Source organism: Leptosomus discolor, chromosome 2 (assembly GCF_034619465.1).
Source record: "Leptosomus discolor isolate bLepDis1 chromosome 2, bLepDis1.hap2, whole genome shotgun sequence".
Lineage (NCBI taxonomy): Eukaryota > Metazoa > Chordata > Aves > Leptosomiformes > Leptosomidae > Leptosomus > Leptosomus discolor.
In genome coordinates, this window is record NC_141392.1 from 106,424,623 (window position 1) to 106,440,629 (window position 16,007).

The 16,007-nt window shown below is 41.0% G+C and overlaps 1 protein-coding gene across 2 annotated transcripts in view; it reads left to right on the plus strand.

Moving 5' to 3' along the window:
• SNTG2 (syntrophin gamma 2) overlaps positions 1 to 16,007 on the plus strand; it is a 290,926-nt gene that overhangs the window by 179,945 nt on the left and 94,974 nt on the right. For both annotated transcript variants that reach the window (XM_086461540.1, XM_086461539.1), the window contains exon 7: positions 10,243 to 10,330. In XM_086461540.1, the coding sequence (XP_086317666.1) occupies positions 10,243 to 10,330 (88 nt within the window). The remainder of the gene's footprint in view (positions 1 to 10,242; positions 10,331 to 16,007) is intronic.

Below are 16,007 nucleotides of genomic sequence, written 5' to 3' on the forward strand. Positions count from 1 at the left end.
CAGCATTATTAAGAGGACGAAGCTGCAATCTAATAAAGAGTTAGTGTACACCCTTGTGATATTGAATAGATTAATTAAATGTGTTTCTAAAAGATTAGACTTACTTTGTTTTCATAAGTGAAACTCAGTTATTTTGCATTTTGTGAATTTCCTGGAATGGAAAAGAAAATGTAAGTTACGTAGAGGATTTACACCCACATAAAATGAACTCATTAATAAAATTGTTGTATTTCTGATCACAAGGAAGATTAATTAACTCCTTTGGGATCACTGTATGAGCTGTACATAAGTATTTTTTCTCTTCAAAAAGTCATTGACTTAATGGGAGTGTGATCTAAACAAGTGAATGGGTCATATAGCTGTGACTAATATTTCAGTCACATTGGTTTAGCCACTGAATTGAGGCTAGATAATGGCTCTCGTTCCATATTGTAAATAGCGCACAAAACGCTTACTCGTAGAGCAGGAGTGTATTCATACACTTCAGGTGGCAAATAAGTTCACACATTGCACCAAAACTGTTGAAGAACTGGATCAGGAAATCAAAAGGGGGTTTTGCTGTTGTTTTTTGTCTAACATGGTATTAGACAGCAAAAAAGTCTAATTTAAAAAAAAAAGTATAGCTCTGCGTTTAAACAAATACAGCTCTAGCTGTAATCAGTTCTCTGGGAAAAGAGAAACTAATTCTTCAGAAGACTGTAACTTGATGAGATTTGCGTGATGTTCCCCTTATCAATTAGAATTATTTTTTCCAGTACAAGAAATGTTTAGTCTTGAATAAAGGAATACACCTTATGGTAACCTGTGCTGAATAAATATTGGCTTGTGCAGCAGCACAATGACAAGGAATCATGGGGCTGGGGTCCTGAGGTAGTGTGCAAAGGTTCAGGTATGGGACTTTGCCTAACACAAATTTCTTTCTGAGGCGTACTGAATGTTGCAGATGATCTGCTGTTTTATGGTGATAGTAGCATTTTCATTCTTGGGGCTTTGTGGAGCTGAAAGCATTAAAGACTGACATACAAGGCTCCTACTACTATGAAACATTGCTGAATTTTGGCCATAGGCTTTGCTATTATCCTATGACGTTATTCTACATGCTGCAAGGATTTCAATGTAAAAGAGGAATGGTTTTTATTTTCTAGGTTCCCCAGTTCTTTAAGCCTGAAATGGTAAACATATGGACCATTACAATTAATTGTATGCTTGGTCCAAAGTGAAGGACAGTCCATTGGGCTGATCAGTCTGTAGGTATAAGACTTACGTCTTATGCTTCAGCAGTGAATGTTTAGACACCAGAAGCAGTTCTCTGTGCTTCTTACATTTAGTCCTATATTAACTCTGGATATCTATGAAATATCTATTAGACTAGAAAGATTTAGTACAAAAGGATCAAGTTTGTTGTAAAAAAAAAAAAAAAAAAGTAAGCAGTGCCCAAATCATCTACAGTTTCTAAATCAGAGAATGCAGTGTATGACATGTTGGGTTTGATAACTTCAAAAGCTTTTGCAGTCGGTAGCACAAACCGGCCTTCATTAAATATTGTCCATCATTCAACTGAAATTACGTTCATCATCATTTCAAACCATTGCCAGTCAATGACAGCAGAAGTTTCCTGCCCGATACCTTTCTCCTCAAAGACACTTCTAGTCAGATAAAATCTTTTTCTGAGAATTCTGCAGGTATGTTCTGAATACAAGCAAAAGCCAACAAAGGAAGTTGGAACAGTAACAGCTACATGAAAACCTGCATTTAGTCTTTTTAACTCAATCTGTGCCAATTGGAGTTTGTAGAAACCCAACCACTTACTGTCTAGTGGTGAAAATCTAGAAAGATTTTCAAACATTTGAAAAACATGAACCTGTGGGGTTAGACAGCTCCAATTTGATTGAAAAGGTCTGCATTTTGGATAGAAACGTTTGCATTTCTACGGATTCTGATTCAAACATACACATTTCTGTTCACACTCAGATATGTGTATCTGAGCTGGAAGAGGCACTTTGATACTATAGTATGTCTGACATACCAGATATGTCAGTAATGATTTAATAAAGCTTCAATCTAAGAATTGTATGTCTGTTTTCTGGTAATTTGGCCATTTCTGTCCATTGTGATTTTTTGATACCCAAAACAATTTTTTTTTTTTTTTACAAGTAATGTGTAACAGTAGATAACCAATAAAACGTACTGCTTATTCTAAAATTTTGAGTTCTGTGGATTTGGACGCTTTTTAGTTATAGCACATTGATAACAGTTAAGACTGACCTGAATTTCTGGAGAGGAGTCCCTATAATGCTCTGATACTTAGGGAATTTTTTGAAGGATGGCAAAGGTACATTCTCAGGGATGGGTCTTCATGCTTCAGGTAGTTAGCCTTAAGTGAATTTATTTAAACTTTCATTGCTTCAGGGAACAGCTGATTTGGCACAAAATTTATTTTCCAATGTACAATATGTATCATCATCTTTCCTATCCCAGATATTTGTGTAAGGATTGCTTTGAAGTGAAACATGGACTAAAGTGTATAATTAAGTAGAAAAAATAATGTACAAAATCATGAAAACACATTTAAATAATTTCCTTTTTTGTCTATAATTCCTGGTAATTATATCATACAAGAGCAGTGTTATTTATTTTAATTAATACTGAAGCTTTGTGGTTAAAAACATCTTTACTGTACTTGTAGGCAGAAATAAGAGAAGTGCTAATTGAGTGCACTATGAGAAACTGCGGTTCAGTTTAAATCTGTAGAAATTTCCATAAGCTGCGTTGACTGTCATTTTCCTAGCATATTTGTATAAATTGTTCAGACACAAATGCTTGTTTTGGAGTAGCAAATTAAGCATTAAGGAAAAAAGTATTGCTCATTGTATACTGCAAAGCTAGGGATGATAAGAATTAGAAGTATTTATGGGAAACCGCTTCATAATTGACCAATAGAAAAGAGCAAGTGTCAAGAAATCATTATTTCTTGAAGTAACTTAATTCTTCTTTATGCTTTTCCAATACCTTTTACAATCCAATTATAATTTTATAAACTTTTTTAAAGCCACTTTGATTCTGTTGTCATTAAGACTACTTGTACTGTGAGGTCTCTTTTTCATGCATCTTCCTTGTCTACTCATAGACGTCAAAGCATGGTATCAGATTTTTTAGTTCTGCTCATAGGTGTTGAACTGAAACAGGCAAGTTTCAAAAATACTTCCAAGTGTGCTTTAGTCTAGGAGGCATTTTAAGTACTATTGTTCCTTTACCATTCTGAGGGTTTAAGATTTTTTTTAAACCTTTCAGTTCTCTAGATTTCATTGGTTTTTTTTACTATTATATGTTATGATCCAAGTCTCTTCATATGTTTTTCTACAACTTCTTGGTTGTTTGCCTGCTGCCTTTCAGGCTCGTACATAATCTTCCACCCAGGTACTTGTTAAACCCAAGACTTGCACTTCATGTGAATTTCAAGTGTTTTATTTGTGAAATGTATGTACTTCAAGATCAGACATTCATCAGAAGATTCATTTCCTTTTACTTCAGAATTTTCACTTCAGAACATTAGCCCAAGTTAGGTGTTTAGTCTTAAATTTTCATCAATAAATGCGACATAAGAGTCATTACATCTAACTTCAGATGTTTAAAGTGTAAGGTTATCATCCAGACTCTCCTTATTTAGAGACAGACACCTGTGGGTAGATTCCTTTTTATCCTAAGATCATTACTTATTTCTAGAAAAAATACCAACAGCTGCTTTAGAATTTTATCTTTTAAATGGTCAAAGTTAAATATGGGACTTCTGCTCTTGAAACAGATCTTAGCTAAAGGGCCATATGGATGGATTCATTCATCTAAGATGTGTTCCTTTCAGTTGTAATTGCTGTTACAGTTCTGATATATAATAAGACAGAACCCAATTCAAACAGCTGAACCCCTGTCTAAATCTGAGCTGTGTGAATATTAATAACCAGGTAGGTTTGAAAGTTTAGAGGAAGCCAGAGTAAACAAGGCACCAGAATTTAAAAAGAATGCACATCTGCTATGAATTGTGCCATTGCCTGCCTATAGGGATGTAGGATTTCCCTAAAATGGGTATTGACAATAAAAATGAGGCAAAGGTCATTTGGTTTTCCTAAAATATAAGTAATTTTTCTCTGCAGACTCTGGACTGTAGTTAGCAAAGTGGTATCTAGAAGCTCCTATTTATATTTTTAACATTCTCTTTGTTCCACTCTTGAGAAATGCATGAGAAAGAAGGATAATAAACCCTGGCTTCATGAGTACACTTTGAGATATGCAAAATCTGTGAATTAGAGCCAGCATTTCCCTTGATGCCCTTTTCTCCTTCATATGTATGCACACACAAGTGCATATACACACAGTTAGCTGCAGTAAATGTACTTAATCAACTCTTTTCTAAGGAAAAAAAAACCCACAACACTGACAATTCTCCTTTTATATTAATACTACAGTAAAGCAACAGTGCAACGGTCAATGCTAGTCCAAAGCTACTGGATTTGTCTTTTTGGACTTACTGGACTTGTGCAAAAGCTTCAGCACCACAGAGCAGTGCATTATTTGATGACCTTCCATACTGTTATTACCTTCTTGTGAGCACTGAAATTGATTTTTTTTCTTAGTATGCTCGTGGTTCAATACTACCACCTCTTTAGACACTACCTAAGCATACAAAATAGCTCCAGGAGAGTATGATACAGTATGACTATCTTTTAATGTATTACTGCTTGGTAATTTTAAACATACGCATATATTAGAGCCTTTTTCTTCTCAAAATATCATTTGAAATACCAAAAAAATAATCAAATTTCATGCTCTGCAGCAGTTTCTATCTACTGTTTTGTTCCATACAGTTCTTTGATTTAATTTACCTTTATAATATCTGACTAAGACCTTTCAAAAGTACATTAGGCAGTATGTCTGTCATGCTGTCTCCTCTCATCTCTTGACAAATATAAATGTTTGCATGCAAACATTCTTTCCTTAAATAAGAGGAAACACAGTTCTCATGCTGTGTTTGAAAATTTTCTTCAAAAAACTTATTAAGAAGTTGCAATTCTTCCTTGTTATTCCCAAGTCAAGGAATTAAAGCGGTTAACATTTGTGACTTTTCTAAAAATCCAAGTGTGAATAAGAAAGTGAGTTCTCAGTATTAATTGCATTTGGTTTTGTCTACATTCAGCCTGTATCTGGGGCTAAACTGTAACAGTTGCTTTACCACCCAGTGACCCCTCACCAGCCAGGAAGGGGAATAAGGAAGAGGAGAGGAGACCCATGGGTTGAAGTGAAAACAGATTTATTTAAACAGCACTGATACCAACAAGGGTACACAAAGTTGTACTCAGACAAAGGAACGTGCAACAGTCACAATCAACAGGAGAGCAGTGCTCAAGAGCAGGGAGAAGCAGCAGGAACCCCACAGCATCTCCCTTTCCTCAGCAAACCTTTCCCCTTTATAGTGACCATGACATTATGGGATGGGCTACACCTGTAGCTCACTCAGGTCAGCTGCCCTGGCTGACTCGAAACTGCTAATGGGCTACCTGGCATGGCTGGGCTGGGATTCTGTCCCAGCCAAACCAGGACAGGTTTAGGTTTCTTCCCATTACATGTTTCAGTACAGAATTGTGACTATATTATAAATTTGTTGGTTTTGAAATTTCTATTTGGATTTTACAAAATACTCATATCGCTATACCGGTTATAAGCTAAAGTCAGCGTTTCTAATATATTTACCACATAATGTCACATGAAATCGTATCACCAGATACAGCAGCATTTGGTGGCAGGATCTTGTGTTTCTTGCCAGCTCTGACTTCCTGCCACCCTGGCACTGACTTTCTTATGTTTTTAATTTGGAAGGGAATACATTGGGTGTCCTTTTCTCTTCCTACCATATCACCTTTCTGGCCCTGTTGCACCCAGGCTGGATTCACTGAACCTAGACTAGGTGGATCGCATCGCTGCACTTCGTCCTTTAACTTTTTTATTTATTTTTTTTTTTTTAAACTGTCGGAGACTCACAGTGGTGAGTCAGTCCTGGCCAGCAGCTGAACGCCCACCCAACTGCTGTCTCACCCCCGCCTCCTCAACAGGAGAGGGTGAGAAAATAGGATGAAAAAGGTTGTCAAGATAAAAGGAGGGAGATCACTTACCAGTTACCTCCATGGGCAAAATAGACTCGACTTGGGGAAAAATAATTAATTTTATTGCCAATCAAAATAGATTTGAGTAGTGAGAAACAGAGACAAAAAAATCTGAACCAACAGCTTCCCCCCACCCATCTCCCAGGCTCAATTCACTCCTCCATTCCCAGCTCTGCCTCCTCCAGGCCGTGCCCTGCGGGAGTGGGTTGGAGTCGTCTGGAACCAGCTGTGTCCGGCACGGGGCAGCCCCGGCCGTCCCCTGCAGCAGCCCAGGGGCCCTGCAGCCCCCCCGCCAGCCCCTGGGCACGGCACCCTGCACACCTACAAGTAACACGCGTCACCCATTCGTTACCCCCCATATGCTGCAGACTCGGTGCGGCTGCCTGCAGGATATTGACTTGTTGAATTTTTTGCAGCTGTAGGCGCTTGGCCTGAGCTTGGATTTTTTTTCAAGGATCAGACCAAATGTCTTTCCACTTCTGGGACCACATCAACTTTCATGTAGGGGTCAGGAATTTAAACAACTTATTATTTTTTTTAATTATAATAATAATCACTACCTGATTATGTGCAAGATTATGAAGTGAAGCACATCTGCTGTTTCAAGTGCTTACATGTAATTTTGTTTTAAAGACAATAAAGTAATTTCTTACTGATTAACTTTCTAGATACACTCATAGAAAATATTTCCAATTAATATTTGTTGCCCAATGACTCCAAAATTCAGTGGTTCTATCAGTACACTGTGGCAAAAAAAAAAACCCAAAAAAACAGATTTACTGTCTTTCATAAACATTTTGGTCACATTTAAAAGCGTTGGATCTAGTTGTGTAAGCTCCAATGCAATGTAGTTTAGCATAAATAGTGCAAAGTCATTAAGTGATGTGGCTGGGCTAGAAGGAGAACGTCAATTCATTTCAAGGCCTAATGTGGATATTAATGAAGTTTGGGAAGACAAATTCATTAAATTAGACTGCAGACTAATTTAAGCATAGACAAGGATATTCTGACAGTTTCTTCAATTTTTATCATAGGCATTTTTCATCTCTGGATCAGTTTATATGGAGATATACGTACATATGAAATTTTTGTGCGTATGTCTGAACTATGTTTTCACATATGGCCCAGTATGACTATGGTAAGAGTCTGTTTCAGCTTTTGAACAAAGCAAGCATAACCTGTATATGTGTGTGTGTGTGTATATATATATATATATATATATATATATATAGCTCAGCTATATATGGCAGAATGATACTGAAGGTCTGTAAGACGTGCTTTTTTTTAGCTCCCATTCAACTCATCATGGATGTGTTCCAAGGCAGAACTATATTCAGGAATATTCATTTTGAATCTGGCTGGTGCATCCAAATATTATGTGATTATAGATCTATATCAGTACCCTAATATTAAAACATGACTTTTGAGGAAAGGTGTGTGTGAGTTGGCACAGGTTTCAGAAGTTTCTGAGCATTTTGTGCAAAATAGCTGGTCTAAACCCACAAACCAAATATTCCAATATTCTAATTCTATTCTAGTTTAATTTAATTTAATTAAATTTCAACTCTTGAGCCTTACCTCACTCAAAGATAATCTAGAACTTGTGGTTAAACATAATGTAGAATTTCAGAATCTTTAAATCAGGTGCTAAATTTAAAACAAAGCATCCAGTTACTGCAGAATTTCAGAAGCATTTAATAATAACATGATAGCAGAATCTTGACTAAAAGTTTTGCGTATGTGTATATATATATTAGCCTATTATAATATATAAAAAATAGGCCTTTATATATATCAAACAGACTGTTATATATATATCATATATATTTTTTATATGTGTAATAGTCTGCAGATAAATGGAAGAACTATCTTTGTAACAGTAGGGTAGGAGTAGCAGAGGTACGAATCATCTTCAGTCCTTAGTAAGTAATAAATAATGTCTACAATTCTGCAGGAAACGGGGGGCAGAGGATTTCAGAAGACATAGTTGTTCTTATACATTAGAACTCAAAACACACTGGTTTGCTTTGCAGCCCTGACACCCTCTTCTATGACCTTAAAAAAGCATTCTAATTTTGCTGTGCTTTGGTTTGTGGTTATTCCTACTGTGATCATCCTGAAAGGGTGCCATCAGAAATGAATGATCATAATGGGTTTTCCCACAATGTTTTTCTCCACAATGAGACCTCAGGTTCTCTTGTAGTAAATTGTGCACAAAATCTTTGACTTGAGTCAAACACCTTATACCAGAGTACTGGGGGTGAGTAGGTAGAACCAGCTGTTGTATTTTTGGTAGTAAATCATTTAAATGTGAATTGAGCCTGTGAAAATATAAGTAAAAATGCTTGAGTAGAGAACAAGAAGTGCAGAGAAATGGGGCCCTAGGGGAGGGAGGATTCTGTCCATCAGGAAGGAAGAACTTGAAAGAAAATGCAGGTCCTTTCTGGGGCTGCAGGCACTTCTTTTTTTTCTTTCTTTTTTTTTTTTTTTTTTTAATCTCTTTCTTTTATGCATCTCCTAGCCTCTTTCTTCTGGACCCTCACTCCTCAAGCTCTCTAATCTGATTGGGCTGCCTGTTATGTGCTTTCTCTAACCTTACTGAGCTGTTGCTTCTCCCTTGCAGAGCTGGTTTTCCTAACTTGATGAGTGCAAAACATTATCATTCCCTCCCAGGGACTGATCTGTGGTCACTAATGCTACTGCAGGTTGTTAGCAATGGAAGTCATTGTTTGACAGACTGAAAGATGGTGAGCAGGATGGAGGCAGACACTCTAAGACTTTGTTAATTATATGGATTTTAGAGGTACAGCAAACAGTAAGCTTTCAGCAGCAGTACTTTATATGGGTGATTCATATGCCTGCTCACTTAGTCAACCACATCAGAACATGTCCCTGTCCAGACAACATTCTCTTCAATGGTCAGTTCTCTTGCTCACTCTTTTCCAGAATATTTTTATAGTCTAAAATTCTAAGCCCTTATGGCTGCTCATTTGGTTTCTTCACCTGTTCTGGGTTTTCATATCCATCAGGCATAAGCTTGATGTTTTCATGTAGGTGAATCAGTCACTGGTGGAAGCATTATTTATTTCAGGTGCACAAGAGGAAGAGTTACAATGTTTGAGGTGATCCTGCATCTCCTGATGTTGGCCAGTGTGGCATTGTGCTAAAATAGTGGTCTGAAGCAACACAAGCACCAGCTTCCCCCAAGTACAACACCAGACAGTAAATACATCTATAGGAGTTAGTTTGCTGTGGTTAGTCGCTTTTCTGATTGACACGTGCATGCTCTGGTCGTGCTCAGAGGCCACAGGCATTAGCATCCATTTCTGACAAACGGGATCAGGGCTGCAGACCCTGCGTGCAGGCCCCCTACAAACCAAATGCAGTCCCTGTTTCCTGAGTGTCATGGGTATGAAACTGGGGAATACCTCTAGCCCTGTAATAGGAACTGAGTTCCATCACAGACATTATTTGAAGTTCTGCATTTAAAAAAGCTCCTTATGCAGTAATGTGCTATGCCTTAATTAAATTCTGATGTTTTAGTACATGTGTCTATACCCACACGTGTATGTGTACGTGTTACCTTCTGGTTAGCAAATACTCGCAGATAATGAAGACAGTCACAAAAACAAAGATTATATTTGAAACTGAGAAATGTGCTTAATGTATTGCCTAAATTAATCAAACCAAATACTTAAGAACTAGATATGTATGATGTATTAATATATATTTATGTGTCTGTTTATGTGTATACACACACAATTAATGTATTATATCTACATAAACGCATACTTCGCTACTACCGTATGCCAGTTTTATAAAATGAATTTGTTTGTAGAAGTTGTGTTCAGCTGGTATATCAAATCAGGTTGCCCACCAAATTATTTATTCAGGTAATTCCACTGGTCTTGCCTACTCTTACCTGTTGTTGATGTGGCTTGACTCTCAAGATATTCTTCATTCCCATTCAGAAATGTTCATGCTGAGTTTCTTATAGATCAACAGAGATGTTGATTTCATTGTAAGTAATGTGCTTTCCGTGACTGGAGGGTCTTTGTTTTAAAGTAGCTGTTATTTGTCACACTGACAGGTACACCTACTGCGAAATGCTGGCGATGAAGTTACCATCACTGTTCAGTACCTCAGGGAAGCTCCATCATTTTTAAAGCTCCCATTAGGTAAGAGAAAATTAACATATAGGAGTAATTTGTTTTCCTCTTTGCAGTATTCTCATAACAAGATGACTGACAGAAATAGGATTTCAATCCTTGAGTGTTTTGCAGGAAGAAATACAAAATTGTACAGGAAGAAATAGAAAATTGTGTGTATAATTTATTGCTTAACATATAAGAATCTAATGCATACTGCATGACTGCTTCTGTATAGTTTATTCAAAATAAAACTGAAAACCTCATTAAAATGTGCTACAATCATGGGTGATATCTGAAAGTTTTTCTACAGAAGCTTTGCCTGAATACAAAAAAATAAAGTTTACAAACATTTGAATCATACATTCACACTGAAAGGTATTTTCAGAACACTTAGCAAATAGATAATATTAATTGTGTGTATTTCATAAATCACTTTGATATTTTGATCATTTTTGTCAGAGAGCAGAATTACAATGTGACAACTGAGTAGTTTCAGAGTAGCAATAGTAAATTGTTTATGAACAATGCAGATAAGGGAAATTTTTGGTTGTTCTGGTTAGCAAGTACAAATATATTCAAGATACTCACTGGAAATTAATGTTTCAAGTAGAAAAATGTATGTAGTATATCAGGTAAGTTTATCTTATGTATGATTCTCTTTCCAAAATAAGCAAAACAGATCTAAAATATGTCTTGTTTGGGGGATTTAAGTAAGCTCAACTATGTACTTGTTTTTTTCTTGATAGAATCATAGGCCTCGTAAGTCTAGCTCTTGTCATTAGAAGAGTGTCTGACGGGACTCTACTAAGCTGAACTATACATTTCATGCTAAAACCATTATTTCATTTCTTGCTGTTTATCATTTCCATTTGAAAATGGAATCTAAATTTGAAGAAATCTTATGTTTACATTTGGAGATCTTTGTCTGGTCAGTGTTCATTATAGTGAAACTTCAGGTTTTGTCTTCCTACTTTTCTATCCTAGGTCATCAGACAACTATAGACTAATATCTATACTGCCTTGGATAACTGTATCCAAGCTTAGATATAACTTCAGCAAGCTAACAGGGTCTTACCAGCAGTTTCTGTGTTGTAGACCATATTAATTTGTGGTTATGACAATCCTATTAGCAGTTTTATCTCATCTGGTTGAGTGTGAGAGATACATACATGTATATAGACTTGAACTCTTATCAATTGTGGTCAGTTAACCTTGGCTAAGAGCCAAACTCCCACCTAGCCACCCTCTCACGCCCCCTCCTCAAACAGAAAATGGTGAGAAAATAAAATGAAAAAGCTCTTGGGTCAAGATAGAGACAGGGAGATCACTTATTAATTATCGTCATGGATAAAATACTTAACTTGGGAAAACTTAATTAAATGTATTGCATGTTAAAATAGATTCAGGCAGTGAGAAATGAAGACAAATAAATTGAAACAACACCTTCCGCCCGCCCCTTTTCCCAGTCTCAACTACATTCCTGACTCCTCTGCGTCCCTTGCAAGTGGTGCAGGGGGATGGGAATGAGGGGTTGGGGTCAGTACACGGCGTTCCTCTTTGCTACTCCTTCCTTCTCCCACTTTTAACTTGCTCAGCATGGGTCCTTCCCCCCAGCTGCATTACTTTACAAACTGCTCTAGCATGAGTCCTCTCCATGGGCTGAAGTTCTTCAGGAAAAATCTACTCCGGCATGTCCCCCCCACAGGCTGCAGCTTCCTTCAGGGCACATCCACCTGCTCCAGTGTGGGATACTCACACTGGAGCCCATGGAGTATCTCCTGTGAGGTGGTCCTCCATAGGCTGCAGGAAAATACCTACTTCACCATGGTCTCTCCATGGACTGCAGGGGAATCACTGCTTCAATACCTGCAGCACCTCTTCCCCCTCCCTCTTGAGAGACCTTGAGGTTTGTATGAATTTTTAGGCTGCCCAGGGAGGTGGTTGAGTCACCATCCCTTAATGTGTTTAAAGGTTGTTTAGATGTGGTACTTGGAGATATGGTTTAGGGCTGTACTTGGTAGGGTAGGGTTGGTGGTTGGACTTGATGATCTCTAAGATCTTTTCCAACCTGAATGAAGGAATGAATGAATGAATGAATGAATGAATTTTTTCCTCACACTTTTTTTCTCACTGCTCTCTCTGCTGTTCAGCATTTTGCCCTTTCTTAAACAGTTTCCCTGAGATACTACAGCTTGGCTGAGGGGCTCAGCCATGCCCTGCAGTGGGTCCATTGGAGCCATCTGGAACCAGCTGTGTCTGGCACAGGGCAGCCCCTGATCATATCCCACCCCTGGAGCCACCTCACCTCTCAAAACCTTGCCACTTACACCCAGTACATGCTGCATGTGAGACAGCTGCCACCTTCACAAGGAGGTCACACAGGTCCAGGAATATTGCTGCCCTCTTGGTACATGATGGGAGAGAAGAGGAACTTGGCTGACTCCTGCGTTGCCTTTCTCACCAGGAAGCACTGCAGCCATTCCTTTCTGGGAAGCTGAGATCACAGCACTGCTTCCATAAAGTTCTATTTCTGGATAAAGAAAGGGAGACCAGATCACCTTCTATCTCCATGTGACTAGAGGTGTGTGCAAAAGTTCTGTAGGTAAATAGCCTCCATGAACACTTGAACCAGGAACTTTCAGCTTACAAAAACCTTCATTCCTTTCAAAGGGCCTCTTTCATAGAATCATAGGATCATTAAGGTTGGAAAAGACCTCTAAGATCATCAAGTCCAACCGTCAACCCAACAGCACCATGCCCACTAAACCATGTCTAGAAGAGCTACATCGACACGTTTTTTGACCACCTCCAGGGATGGTGACTCCACCGCTTCCCTGGGCAGTCTGTTCCAATGTTTGACCACTCTTTCAATAAAGAAACTTTTCCTAATGTCCAATCTAAACCTCCCCTGGTGCAACTTGAGATCATTTCCTCTTGTCCTGTCGCTAGTTACTCGGGAGAAGAGACCAACCCCCACCTCACTACAACCTCCTCTCAGGTAGTTGTAGAGAGCCGTAAGGTCTCCCCTCAGCCTCCTCTTCTCCAGACCAAACAACCCGTTTCCTCAGCTGCTCCTCATAAGACCTGTTCTCCAGACCCTTCACCAGCTTCGTTGCCCTTCTCTGGACACGCTCCAGCACCTCAATGTCTTTCTTGTAGTGAGGGGCCCAAAACTGCACATGGTATTTGAGGTGCAGCCTCACCAGTGCCGAGTACAGGGGCACGATCACTTCTCCACTCCTGCTGGCCACACTATTTCTGATACAGGCCAGAATGCTGTTGGCCTTGGCCACCTGGCACACCGCTGGCTCATGTTCAGCTGGCTGTCGACCAGCACCCCCAGGTCCTTTTCTGCCAGGCAGCTTTCCAGCCACTCCTCCCCAAGCCTGGAGCGCTGCATGGGGTTGTTGTGACCCAAGTGCAGGACATGGCACTTGGCCTTGTTAAACCTCATAGCATTGGCCTCAGCCCATGGATCCAGCCTGTCCAGATCCCTCTGCAGATCCTTCCTACCCTCAGGCAGATACACGCTCCCACCCAATTTAGTGTCATCTGTAAACTAATTGAGGGAGCACTCAATCCCTTCATCCAGCTCATTGATGAACAAGACTGGCCCCAATACTGAGCCCTGGGGGACACTGCTTACAACCAGCCACCAGCTGAATTTAACTCCATTAACTATTAACTCTCTGTGCTTGGCCATCCAGCCAGCTTTATACCCAGCATAGAGTGCACCTGTCTAGGCCATGAGCCACCAGCTTTCCTAAGAGAATGCTGTGAGAGACGGTGTCAAAGGCTTTACTAAAGTCTAGGTAGATGACATCCACAGCCTTTCCATCATCAACTAGGTGGGTCACCTGGTCATAGAAGATCAGGTTGGTCAAGCAGGACCTGCCTCTCATGAACCCATGCTGGCTGGGCCCGAGTCCCCAGTTGTCCTGCACATGCCATGTGAGTGCCCTCAAGATGAACCTCTCCCTAATCTTCCCTGGTACCAAGGTCAGGCTGACAGTCCTGTAGTTCCCCAGATCCTCCTTCCAGCCTTTCTTGTAGATGGGCATCACACTGGCAAGTCTCGAGTTGTCTGGGACCTCCCTTGTTAACCAGGAATTCTGATAAATGATGGAGAGTGGTTTGGCCAGCTTTTCTGCCAGCTCCCTCAGTACTCAGTTTCATGGCCTGTGGCCATTTGGAATCTGCATCTGATTACTGTTGTTCAAAGAAAACCTGTTTGGAACAGGGAATACAGTGCCATTTTAGACAAGCTGTCACAGACTATCAACAAGCGTAGCAGAGAAGCAGTGCTTCTTAAATGAAGGGGACATCTTGGATACTGTCACGGTTTGAGCCTACCCAGCTGGCTCCAAAAGCCTCACGCAGCCGCTCGCTCACCCCTACCCCGTGAGAAAATGCAACCAAGAAGGCTTGAGGGTTGAGACAAAGGACAGGGAGGGCTCACTCACCAGTCATGGTTACGAGCAAAAGACAGACTCCACCTGGGGACAACAACACACATTTAATACAAACAACCATCACCATCAAGGAGAATGAGAGATACAACCAGGTCTTAAACACAACACACCTTCCCCACACCCCTCCGGCCTTCCCGGGCTCAGCTCTGCCCCCTCTTCCCCCCAGCAGCGCAGGGGCAGGGAATGGGGGTCCCAGCCCGGCCGGCACAAGGGGTCTCCGCTGCTCCTTCCCCCTCAGGGCGAGGGGCCCTCGCAGCCCTCCCCTGCCCCACCGCGGGGTCCCTCTCCCGGCAGACATTCCCCCTCCAACCGCCCCAACGCGAGCCCTTCCCGCGGGGCCGCAGCTCCCCAGAACCCCCCAGCGCGGGGCCCTCCCGGGGCTGCCGCCCTCCCACCGACGGGCGGCTCCAGCGCGGCCGCAGTCGCGGCTGCTCCGGGCCCGGTCCCTGCCCCTCCGGCCCGGGGCCCTCCGCGGGCTGCAGGGCGACCTCTGGGCCGCCGCTGGGCTCCGGGGGCTGCAGGGGCTCAGCCGCCACCCCACCGCGGGCCGCAGGGGAACCCCTGCCCCGGCACAGCTCCCCCTCTCCTGCCTCACTGACCCGGGTGTCCCCAGGGCTGTCTCTCTCCCATCCCCCTTCGCTCACCAACACAAACAGAACAAAGAGACGCCATTAACGGCTTCTTTCACGCTTAAACAGTTACTCGCAGAGGCGCCATCGGTCTGGCCTTGCCCAGAGGCGGGTCCGAAATTGGAGCCGGTTCTGGAAGCCTCTTACAGGAGCCATCCCTGTAACCCCCTCCCCCACTAGAAAACCGCGCCAAAACCCCGCCAGACACCAAACCACCACAAATACAAACTGCTTATTTTGGGCAGCTTATTAGACTTGCCTCCTTTATGCAGAGCATGAGGAAATATTTGTCAAACATTAAACTAGCCTGCCCAGTGCCGTGCATGATCCCATGCTTTCAGTCCTATAGTGTATGCTTAACAAAAGGACTTGCTAAGTGTGATCAGACAGCTGAGGAACTTAAGAAATGACCCTTCTTCTGAACTGAACCTTGACCTAAGCACAGAGCTTACCTGCTCCTCTCCAGGATGTTCTGTGCAGCCATCCAATACAGGCCGAAACCGAACTCCATGAGTCAGATGATCTTTGGTAAGTGACTTGACATAAATACTCATTCTTGTGATAAGGGAATAAGGTGTAGAAAATTATGGAAGATAGGTCTGG